The sequence below is a fragment of the Lipophrys pholis genome (genome assembly GCF_963383615.2).
Source record: "Lipophrys pholis genome assembly, chromosome: 3".
NCBI lineage: Eukaryota > Metazoa > Chordata > Actinopteri > Blenniiformes > Blenniidae > Lipophrys > Lipophrys pholis.
In genome coordinates, this window is record NC_137627.1 from 1,587,427 (window position 1) to 1,599,963 (window position 12,537).

At 43.1% G+C, this 12,537-nt stretch overlaps 1 protein-coding gene across 1 annotated transcript; it reads left to right on the forward strand.

Annotated features, from left to right (window-relative positions):
- The first annotated feature begins 341 nt into the window (after positions 1-341).
- Positions 342-9,123, forward strand: LOC308107577 (galactose-3-O-sulfotransferase 2-like). The gene is made up of 4 exons (XM_080459979.1): positions 342-576; positions 2,938-3,030; positions 6,239-6,758; positions 7,447-9,123. Exons 1-4 carry the CDS (start codon positions 542-544, stop codon positions 8,260-8,262), a joined length of 1,464 nt encoding a protein of 487 aa, XP_080316105.1. The 5' UTR covers positions 342-541; the 3' UTR covers positions 8,263-9,123.
- The last annotated feature ends 3,414 nt before the right edge of the window (positions 9,124-12,537 follow it).

Genomic DNA, 12,537 nt, shown 5'->3' on the forward strand with positions numbered 1-12,537 from the left:
TCATTGAAATCTTCATATACGGTTTGTAGTTTGTAGTGTTAAACAATATTTGAAAAAGAAACCAAGTGAGAATACTTCATTATTCCTCCTGGGGAAAGTCTCTTTTTCCACATTTCCCCAGAGCTGTTTGCCACATTAAGGCACTCAGGGAGCCACAGTGGTGTCCTGTCCGCAGGGGGAATCTAACCTGCAAACTATAGATTAATCAGTCGATCTATATATGATGGTCATAAGGTCGACTGTGACAGGAATTCAGGTGAGAGGTTTGATTGGGAGTGGCGCTCAGTCAGGGAGCACCTGAGGAGAGAGGGCCGCTCAGGGGGAGGAGTCCACACACACACACACACACACACACACACACACACACACACACATACACACACACACACACACACACACACACACACACACACACACACACACACACACACACACACACACACACACACACACACACTGGTACACCTGCAGATCAGGACAGACAGACGTGAGCAGGAGTCTGCAGGCTGGTGGACGTGGAGCTGAAGGTCTCTACAGGAAGATGTCTGCTCTGGACCAACTTCCCTCTGCAGCGTCGTGAGTCCATCCATTCACAACCATTTTATTGTCCTTTGACTGTATCTATTGTACGCCTGCGCTTCCACACGCACAACGAAATTGCAGTAGGATATTCTGGCTTTCGAAAAACCCAATCAACTCAGATACTATGTACATTCAAAATACTTAAATACAATACACAAATATGCAGATTTGGTGCAAACACAGTACATTGTCCAGGTTGTGCGAGGTAGAAATCAGAAGGTCACCTGTATACTTAGTATACTGTGTGTTTGCTCGTGTCTGAAGGAGGACTTGTGTGTGTGTGTGTGTGTGTGTGTGTGTGTGTGTGTGTGTGTGTGTGTGTGTGTGTGTGTGTGTGTGTGTGTGTGTGTGTGTGTGTGTGTGTGTGTGTGTGTGTGTGTGTGTGTGTGTGTGTGTTGGTCAGCAGCGGGAGGGGATGGCTTTTCACACTGAGCAACAGTCCAGATCACGTCTATAAGACGTCACTTCCAGTCCTCCAGAAGATCTTCAGGGAACCAGAATGAACATATTTTCTGTCTGTCTTTCCTGGACATTGCATGGACGTCTTGACTGGACGTCATATGAACATCCAAGCAAGACCTCTGGATGACGTGACGCACTAAAAAAGAAAAGAAAAGAAAGAATTCTGACCACACCTGGACCTGAACCCTCACGTCTTCCAGGACCGGCTGCTATCCATCACATTCCTGACGGGTTCAGTCCTGAGAAGGTGTTTGTTGGCATGTCACTGAGACATGACAAGCTTAAGAAAGTATTTGACTAGACCAACAGTGTGCACGAGATAACATCGGTTCACACAATGCTTTTTTAAGCTCATATATAAGTCATATATATGTCATATATAAGTGACACGCTTTCAAAATCATTGTAAGAATGAATAGAACTTAGAGTGCTGCTGGTCCAGTGGATAAAGGCGTCTCGTCTGTCATGAAGTTTTAGTTTGAGTCCAGCTGTGGTGACAATTTCTTTTCTTTTCTTTTTTCATTGCGTCACGTCCTCCTCTTGACTTGACTGGTGTAAACCAGGTCCAGGTCAGGTGGGGGACATCCCTCAATTCCCTGGGCTGTTCTGAGCACCTGGGCCAAGTCTTTCCTGTCCTGTGCTGGACATCTCCCGCGCCACACTGGAGCACCCAGACAAATGATGCTTTCTACTGTGGCTCTGTAAAGGTTTGTGAGGAGTTTGGAGCCTCCTGAGGAAGAAACTGATGAAGAAAGCCCAACAGAGACGATGTTTTCAAGGACCAGGTCAGGTGGGGGAAACCCCGGAACTCCGCTGCCTCCCCCTGTATGAGGAGTGGACCACACTGTCTTCCTGGACCTCCTTCAGCAGGAGGTTGTTGTCTGAACAGCTTTGGGTCAGGTGCTGGATCGCCCCTCTGCAGTGGGTCTCATCATTGTCCATCATTTGAAGACCAGGTTATTGGAGTGGATGGGAGAACAGTGGTGTGTGTATATTGTGAAGAGGACTGGACTCTTGGCTGGCACCTTCGACCAGAACTGTGAGACTGGAGGGCAGGTCCACATCATATGCAAAACAGGACCAGAGGCTTTCAAAGAGCAAAGAGCACACAAGGAAACAGTTGTCAACTTAATACAACAAGAGTTCCAATATATTCTGTGTATGTGGTTAAAGTGGATCTGCTTATGCTTGCGGTTGCGGGGAGCCTCCATAACACTTCCCAACGGGGACAATCACACCTCCAAGATCTGTCACTTCATTATAATTATAATAGGAAGGCTTTATATAGTGCAGGTGCTGTACTGGTAATGACTGTGGCACCCGGGCACCATGTCCCTGTAAAGACAACCTAATCTGGAGATAGAGTGTGCAGGCAAGTGATACCTGTCTCTAATATCTTGAAAGGTGCAAACCAGTGTCACAATATACATTATTTAAAGTGCAAATATTACTGTTATGCCAGGCAGAACATTAAATGGGTCTCTCTCTCCCGTCGAGAGTCCAAGGTTGTTAAAGAATTTGTCCTAAACAACAGCTTTGTTTGTTGATTTTAACACACTATTGAATTATTGAATTATTGTTTTACAACAACTTACGGTAAAAATATAAATTCCACAGACATTTCAGTGAGTGACTATAAAGGGTTAACCTCCCACACAGTACAGTAATCATTCCACAGTAATCATATCTCTCATAATGAAACCTAAGATTCACAAATACTTCAGCATTTGTAGATTAAATAAATATCTGAATGGTCTCTGTGTTATTGAGAAACAAGCGCACTAAATATGACTCACTATTTGTGCTTCGTCAGATGGTGGTGTTTATTCTCCCACACTTGGCTTTAAACTTAGTGGGGAGGGTTTTTCTATTTTATTTCTTTTATGTCTGTAGGTGTCTGCAGCGGCGGTGGCGCTCTCTGTGCATCTTCCTCGTCTTGCTGGTGGTCTGCATCACCATGCAGACCCTCCGCGTCCAGCCTGCCAGGTGACGTCACATCACCACCCACTGTCTGTTCACGAACTTCATTTGATCCATTTGTAAGACATTTTAATCCGACACACACCTGGGAAGTAGAATAAACACAAAAATATGTTTTTGTAGAGAACTTTTGGTTTGATGGTGGAGCAGTGGTGTCGCGCTCTCGCCTCGCAGGCCTGGGTTCAAATCCCTGCCGAGCCTGTCTGCGTGGAGTTCGCTGGTTCTCCCTCATAATCAACGGGGTTTGACGCCACAAAAGAGGATGTAACGTCTCCCCCGTCTCCCTCGTTTGACTGGGCGCAAGTCAGAATTAGTCTTATTGATCATTTCCTTCACATCTTCAGATTTGATCAGATTGAAAAAAAAAACCCTGAAAGCTTTTCGTTTTCAGAGGTTCTCATTCATTCGGGGTCTCATTTCATTTTACTTTCACTTTATTCATTTTACAATACGTGCATTATTGAGTATTTGAGTCGGTCTTCTGTATTGTTTTAGTCCGAGAAAAACCATGAAGCAGAGCAAAGGTCCCTTTTTAAAAAAAATGTATTCTTATAAATGTTTCTATACTTTGCAAGGCACAAAGATTACTATCATAGGAACCAGTATATTTCAATCTTCACATATTTCTTCAGTGATGTACGTGCTTCCAACGGTGTGTTACCTCGCCTGCGTCATTAGGAGCACGTACACATAAAGAATACAAGAACATGTGAAAAATTTGGGAACAGCATGTTATGTCATTTATCAGTTAATCGTTTCCGGAACCATACTCACACCTAGAGACTTAATTTAAATTTTTAAAACACATTGGTCCAGTACTCGGGTGTGAAACAACTTTTTTGTAATCTTCTACCAATTTCAACCTGGGAACTTGTAGGTTTTTTTTCCACATTTTTAGCCACTTGTGGAATTCACAATGAGTGTGTATTGCATGTGTGAGAGTGGAAACGGGTTAACTAGAGTGGGAGAGAGTATCTGCTTAGGCTCCGCCCACATTTCCTATCAATCTTACCACGTTATACATCATAATGTAGCTACAAGTCTTCAAATGAGGAGTCACTCTGTCTGCGTTCTCTCTAATAATACATTTGTTAGAAGCAAGTGGCATTTCTATCCCCCATTGACCCGACATTCATTTTTGGGGGAGATTTTTTTGGCGGGGTGAAAACCAAAACTGTCTCAAGTCACGTGTCCAATGTGGGGGAGTCTACAGACCTGAACAGTTAACAATAATTCTGCGAGAATCCAATGATGCTCTCAGTTTAACTTTTATTTTAGAATCAGTCAATCTGTTCTCTGACCACACTGATTCGTTCCGGCCATCGATGATCCGTTAGGACCCGGCTCTCTCACCGTCAGCTGTCTGTGAGCGCCACCTTGTCTCCATGACAACACACACACACACCTGGAGTAATCTCCATGACAACACACACACACACACCAGGAGTAATCTCCATGACAACACACACACACACCAGGAGTAATCTCCATGACAACACACACACACACCAGGAGTAATCTCCATGACAACACACACACACACACCTGGAGTAATCTCCATGACAACACACACACACACACACCTGGAGTAATCTCCATGACAACACACACACACACCAGGAGTAATCTCCATGACAACACACACACACACACACCTGGAGTAATCTCCATGACAACACACACACACACACCTGGAGTAATCTCCATGACAACACACACACACACCAGGAGTAATCTCCATGACAACACACACACACACACACCTGGAGTAATCTCCATGACAACACACACACCTGGAGAGCAACTGCTGCTTTGATTATACTTTTCTGTTATTACTGGTACTTTACTGATGCATTTTCACTCTCAGTATTATGGAGGGTGTAGAAGAGGTTCCTTTGCTTCCCCGGGATGCTCAGGTTCAGAAGGATGCTCAGGTTCAGAAGGATGAATGAAGAACAGACATTGACTTGATGCAAAGGAGTTTATTCAAACAAACCGCTGGAGGCCTCCTGACAGTCATGCAGACACGGACTGCCCCATGCCTCCTCCAGCCCTTCCTTAAGTCCCCTCTCTCCCCAGAACGCCTGATTTCCACACTTCCCAAAAGCCTTGGAGCCACGTTGGTTTACCTGTCCGGGGGACATTTGCTCTCGTCGTACGGGGGAGCCGGTGTTAAGATAAACAATACACCTCCTCCTCTAGTGTCGGAGACTGATCAACAGGAAGGAACAAGAGCAGGCCATAATAAACTGACAGTTGGCATAATAAACCATAATAAACCGAGGAGATCCGAGGCCAGCTGTGAATACCTCACTCAACATAATATAAAGATTTCTCAGTATAAAACAGTACAAAGGTCTTCAGATTGTTTATAACAGAGACTTTGAGCCGAGTCCAAACTTCACCTTCTCCCACGGCCAATCCAGGGAAGGCGTGAAAGAGCTGGCTCCCTCTACACCTGAAGAGTGACACAGTGCTTCCTCCCGGGAGGTGCAGGTCTTCAAGATCACCTTTTCCCACTGCGCCCCCCCCCCCACCCCCAGACTCTCCACAAAGCCCCGTACCAGCCTCCCCATGTATACTGCTTACCCTTGTAAGTGAACGCAGACAGATAGTGACTATCTGGGTGTAAAGGAATAGAAAAGAACACCGAGCACAAGTCCACGACGGTGTAGCCCGTGTTACTTGAAGGCAATGAAGCAAGAACAGTGTTGGTATCTGGAACAATCGGTGTTGCTGGCACAACTATGTTATTAATCGCTTGTAGATCTTAAATAAATCTCCACTCGTCTGGTCTGCCAGGTTATGGGATGGACAGAATCGTTGTAATACAGGGACGAGAAGTTCAATTAACATACCTTGCTCAATAAAGGATGAAATTACTCCTCCTATTCCATCAATGGCTCTTTGGAAAAGATTACATCGCCTGATTATTGGAAGTTTAGCATTAACTTTAACAGTAAGTCTGTGTATTTATCTTTGGTTGCTGTTATTGTTTCATAGTCTCTGGATCCTTCTCTGGTTTGAAACCTTCTTATATACTGTTGTGATTAATCACTTAAACTCACACACCCAGAAAGTCACAGTGACATGCTCCTTATGGCCTCAAGAATTAATTTATCTCTGCAAAACAACAATTTAACGTGACAGACCTTTCTGTAAGGAATAATGTTTACTGTGTGTTAAAAGTAAAAACCTTAATTTACTCTTACAGTGCCCTTTGGAAGCTTTTTGCCCTCGACGGGGGAACTGCAGTGAAATACTTCAGGACAGGTGAAGAGACCAAAGAGCCTCGTCCTCAGATTGACGGTCCTCCTCCTCCTCCACTGCTTCAGCAGAACTTCACACCCCAACAGGAAAACCAGCCCACAGATCATCCACCTCCTGTTCAGGGGGTCCAGCTGGAAGACGACTTATTGGAGGTCAAAAGTCAGAATGAAGGAGCTGGAAATCTGTCCAATGACGGGCTTCTGGAAAGAGGGAAACAAAACCCCCCAAAATCCTGCCAAGCAAAATCTCACATTGTTTTTCTGAAGACACACAAAACAGGGAGCAGCACTGTCCAAAACATCCTGTACCGGTATGGTGACAACAGGGACCTGACCTTCGCCTTGCCCCGAAACAAAAAGCACATGATGTCTTACCCGGAATATTTCACCACAGATTTTGTCGAAAAGAAAGACCTGACACATTTTGACATTCTGTGCAACCACATGAGGTTCAGAAAATCTGAGGTGAGCTTCTTCACAAAATGATTCTAAATGAACTTTTATTGTCGCCGTGAGTGTTTGACTGTGAATTACTAGTTCAGATTGTGTGTCAGTGTAAACATCACTGCTGTGCTCGTCACCAAAAATCAGTAATTGATTAGTTAGTATTTCATTCTTTATCAGTTACTATGAAAAAAAACAAGAATTATGTAGGAATGTGTCTCTTCTGTTACTTTTGTCTGCTTCAAATTAAAATACTGTCGTGTGATCTAAATACAAAAATTGGGATCACACTCATATATGAGGAGTATGTTTGTGCACTGCAACAGCTGATTCACGGAGGTATACATGTACTAATATGAATAACAAGCAACTTCTACACGTTTCACTTTGAGATACCCTCACTTATTAACATCAAGGCCAAAGCGAATGCTGAAGCAACAGACCCAATACCAAATGATAAATCTGACAGAGATGTACAACATTGACATCCTGAATATGAAAACGACTGTAAGTGTCTGTAAACCTGTTTTACTGTGATGTTCATGCACACAAATGTGAAACGCCACTTAATCAAAGGAGCCAGTGTGGTAACGTGTCTTACTGAAGGTACAACCCTCAGCAAGACACTAAAAAAAGAGTGTTGTGTATTGTGTTTGACATAAAGTGATATTATTTTACATTAATTCTTTCTTGTTATGTTCTGCTGCAGGTGAAAAAACTGATGCCTGAAGATTCCTTCTACTTTTCTATTCTGAGACATCCTGTGCCTTCGATGGAATCTGCTTTTATGTTCTTCAAGGGCTTTGAAGACTTTAGTAATTTCACATCCGTGGATGACTTCCTGGACAATGGCCAGAATAACTTAGAGGACCACTTTGCTCACAACACCCTGGCTTTTGACTTTGGCTATGACAACACTGCCACAGCTGACACCTCAGACCTGGAGACAATAGTGAACCAGGCGATTGCTGGCATAGAAAAGGACTTCCACCTGATTCTTATCACTGAATACTTTGATGAGTCCATGATCTTGCTCAAGCACGCCCTCTGCTGGTCCCTGGAAGATGTTGTTTCCTTTAAGGTTAACAGTCGCGCTAAACAAAGTCTTACGTCTGTTTCTAGTATAACAGCTGAGAAAATCAAGAGATGGAACATTTTAGACTGGAGGATTTATCAACACTTTAACACCACCTTCTGGAACAAAGTGAGAAGTCTGGTTGGGGAAGAGGAGATGAAGCTCGAGGTTTCTCAACTGAAGGAGCTCCGAGCCAAGTTAACAAGCACCTGCCTGAAAGGTGGACATTCTGTTGAGCAAAAGGAGGTGAAAGACAAGACAGTGAAGCCTATCCACCATGGAGCAGTGGTGATTGAGGGTTATAACCTCAATCCCAACTTAGACATTCAAACCAAAGAAAAATGCCAAAGAATGATAATGCCAGAACTGCAGTACAATGAACATTTGTATGTAAAGCAGTTTGAAAAAGAGTCATTCAAAAAAAGAAGAAAGAAAGCAAAAAGACATTAAACATCTAATAGCAAAAAGACATTAACAATTTACAGACCTCATCCGTCAGATCAAATAAATCGAACTATTACTCTGGAACTCTACTGTCAATGAATTCCTAAAACTACCATATATTAGACAGAATACCTATCTCCTCCAAAACTGATGTAGTGATTACAGCAGGTGAGGGAAAATGGCAGTAAAGGCTCAGGGGAGTAAAAGATCACATGGACCAGCATTACAAAATTAAGATACAAAAAGTGTAAAAGTAATCCATTACAGTGTTGTTCTATATTTGAATGAATGTGAGCCTTTCCATTCCAAGAGTTAATAGTAATAACTGGTTTTAAGATAATTACATTGAAGGTGTTTTTTTCCCCCCCGGTTATGTGGCGCCCTCTAGTGGCGACAGTGCCCTTAGCAATAGCCTGTATTGCCTAAAGGGCCAGATGACTCTGTTGTTAGTGATTGCCAATCAATCGAAAGTCTATTATTATCTATATACCAATCACTGATTGGTATATAGATAATAACAGACTTCTCTGAACCTCCATTGAAGCAGTAATGAGTCCAACAGCTGAAATCTCTTCCAGTATTGACATAAAGTCCTGAAATCAAAATATCCACAAAGACACTGTTGTCCCACATACAACCCATCCGTTTAAAGCAGAATACAGATTAACCTCACAGCATTCACCCGAGCCAATTACTTTGTGAAACAGTACGTAGAGACCTTGTTACCGTGAGAGCTGGAATGTCTGGGTGAACAATATTGAGTGTGGAAAAGGCTTTGTGTGGCAGCATTCATTACTGTGTCTCACAGGAAATCACATTTTGCCTTTGTAATCCCGATGGTGTTCATTAAAGGAGCACACCGGTGTCATTCTGTTGACTGTTTTATTTCTCTCATCAAATCCATGTGATGCGACAAGCCAAGAGTTACTTTCTTATTGGACCCCGGACTACTTTCACGTCAGTAGGCTGTTTGAAAACACATTTCCGTAATATTTTTGTTTTTAACAAATTGAGCTTCTAAAAATCTAATTCATGATATATAATTTCTATTCTATTTGATAAATATGATAAGGTTTTATCAGGCTTTTTGGGAAATGTCCTGGTTTTACACTGCTACAGTACAAGTTGATTATTCCTTGTAGCTTCATCTGACAGATCTGGGTTAGTTTGCTTTTTCTCTGCGTCACAATATGCCGACTCTGCAGTTGCATTATTAAAAATAGCCCCCTGACACCTCGGTGTACGCACACCAAGACTGTTTGTGCTGGTTGTGGAAAAGTGAATCTAATTGACGGTGGATTTAAAACAAAAACAGCACCAACAGAACGGGAGGTGAACAAAACAGGAACATTTAACATGAACAGCTCAGGAGGAAAAGGCCTGCGCTTGTGACGAAGGACGTCATCTTGTTGTGGTGGTAAGAATCATGAACTGTCCATTAACTTAGGAGAGTGAAAATCCACGTGTTGTGTTAATGCTGAAGGTATTCCCATATTAGTGTCTTTATTGATTATTATTATTAGGACTATTTCTCCTACAATCTTTAACCCAATTGAACCATTCAAATCTCAAAAGGTGCAGCTTGTTCATGAGATGAATGCTGTGCTGTGTGCTGTGAGCATCAGCACATCTGCAGTGTGTCAGGGGTTTTTGACAGAAATGTTGATCAGACTGCAGCGGCTTGTTTATTGTGTTTCGTGAGGAGCGTTCTGTCTTCTCCGGAGGCGTGTGACCTCCATGAACACAGTCCGGCATCGGTGGGTGAGCCAACCTAACGATGTTCAGGAGCTGAAGTCCGTCACTTCTTCTATAAACACCAATTCTTCAATGTGTGGAGAAGCAAGTGATTTTTGAAGGGGATGTCTTAAAGCAGATTGATTGAAGCCTCCACTGATAAAACACTATAGTTCTTTTAAACAGCTGGTGAACAGAGAGCACCTATTAAGACTCTTTTATTGACATACTTGTAAACAAATACAAGCAGATGCTTCATTGGTCCCTTTTAGAAAATGTATGTGTTTTGGGCCTTGAATTTACATTTATTCTGAGTTTAGTAAAAACAAAAGGTATATCAGGTATATTTTCAAACAACACAACAATCCATCTGTCAAAGCATTTTAAAACTTTTCAAAACACACATTTATCTCCATCAATGTGGCCCTGTTACTCCGTTATCGGCCAGTGACTAAGACAATTTAACTTGACATTGTTCAAGAGGAGAAGTTCTGATGTACCAGAGAGCAGTCAGCAGAATCCCAGACGAACGTATTCGTCATGATAATGTGGTATTTTAAGTTGGAGGAGCTCCAGTGAAAAGAAAACTCCTTCCTGCAGAGGGTGCTTAATGTCAGTCGACTGTTCTGTCTTGGTTATTTTGGACTCAGGTTTCCCACTGAGAGGTCCAGTGTGTTCCCTATTGAGTTGGTTCTGTTCAACACATCAACTGACCACTCGCGGTAAGTCAAGATGGGTTAATTGCGTTTAACATTTTTAATCAGATTAGTCACAATGATAGATTATTCCGCCTCGATGCATCAATTTCGACAACCCCAGCTACGACCCAAACTTCACTGGGGAAACCGACGAATCACTGAACAGAGAGGGTTGCTTGTTCCTGCCACCACTTGCTCAAACATCCAGCTGGTATGAGTTTCCCTGGTCCTGTCCCCTGTGAGTCAGACCCCATTCATGTATCCAGTCTTGTTCTTAACATGGGGCAGTACTGAGCTGAAGAAGTCCAGTCATTTCGGTCCGATTACACTTCATTCAGCAATTCTGGTGATACCCCAAGCTACCACGAGACCAACTGTAGGATATACGGTAATGTCTCCTGCCGGTCCCAGGTTGACCTCTGGATCTCCTCTCAGCCTGGTAGACATCTGATAGGAGGTGACAGGAGGATCTTATCATCTGATCACTCGTGAATAAGCCTCAAAAAGATACCCGTCCACCGGTGGCAGGCTCTCCACCACCACCTGGAGAGGACATGGTACCTTTTATGATTTGAGTACCACAGATTCAGACTTGATGGTGTTGATCTGAATCCCATCTGCAAAAATCCCAAGAGTTCGGCTGTTTCCTCGACCTTCTGATTAGTGACATGCAAAGAGACGCTGAAGAAAGAGCATATATCTAATTCAGGGCTGGGCATTCCTGGTCCTGGAGGGCCGCGGTCCTGCATGTTTTCGATGTCTCCTTGCTCAAACACATCTGAGCTGTCATGATGAGGCTCTGCAGAAGGTTTGATAACGAGCCAATCATTGCTGTCGGCTGTCTTGATGTGAGGACACATAGAAACCGTGCAGGACTGCGGTCCTCCAGGACCAGGAATGCCCACTCCTGATCTAATTGGTATTGCACAGTAGAGCAGTAGTTGGTGTTCTCTTTTCACAGCAGGAAGGTTCTTGGTTCTAATCCATGTTTGTATAGAGTTTATGCATGTTTTCCCTGTGACTGTCAGAGTTTTCTCTGGGTACCCTGGCTGTCCGTACCATGCCCCAAAGTCCAAAGACGTCTTGTGGTGTCATCTGGTTGAATCCCTCCATTTCTTGGTTTAGACCCAACAACAACATTAATCTGAATAAAGTACATACAGACAGTTGTAAAGGGTTGTCTTGCCCATATTTGTGTTTTTTAGGATACGGATGCATTAATGCACCCATAGCTGACATCTTCTCGTAAATTTAACATCTGTTAAAAAAAACAAAGAAAAGAAAAGAAAAGAAGAATCTCCTTGAATCGTGTTATTTTAAATGCAGAGAGTGCTGAAGGTGTTTGTGTTCAGTGGATACCAAATGCTCCGCTGCTCAGTCAGGCCTCCCTCAGATAAGACCTTGATTCCACAGAGAATCAACGCGGAGGCCGTTTTAAAGGCGACTTGTAAGGCTTTGCTTCCTGGTATGTGGACAGCAGCGCAGCACCGCCTGCCATAAAGAACTATACCCTTTGCATTGTCGTTTACCATCAAACATGCAGCTGAGAACATTTAGAAGAAGCCGGAAAAAGTGGTGCTCACAGGCAGTGACAGCCTCCTGGAGAAGATTTTTATGGGCTTCCAAACCCAGTAATGAAGAACAGCAGAGCTGTCCTGCTGATTTACGGCTACAAACATTGCTCATTTTTATGTCCGGTAGTCTTTCTGTTGATACTTCAGGTCTAATTTTCCTGATTCCAAGACAATTAAAATGCATATTCTGCTTCATGACGACACGTTGCCACGAGAAACATATTCTGCACCAGTTTTAAACAAATTTAAAACAGAATCAATGAACTTTGAAATCC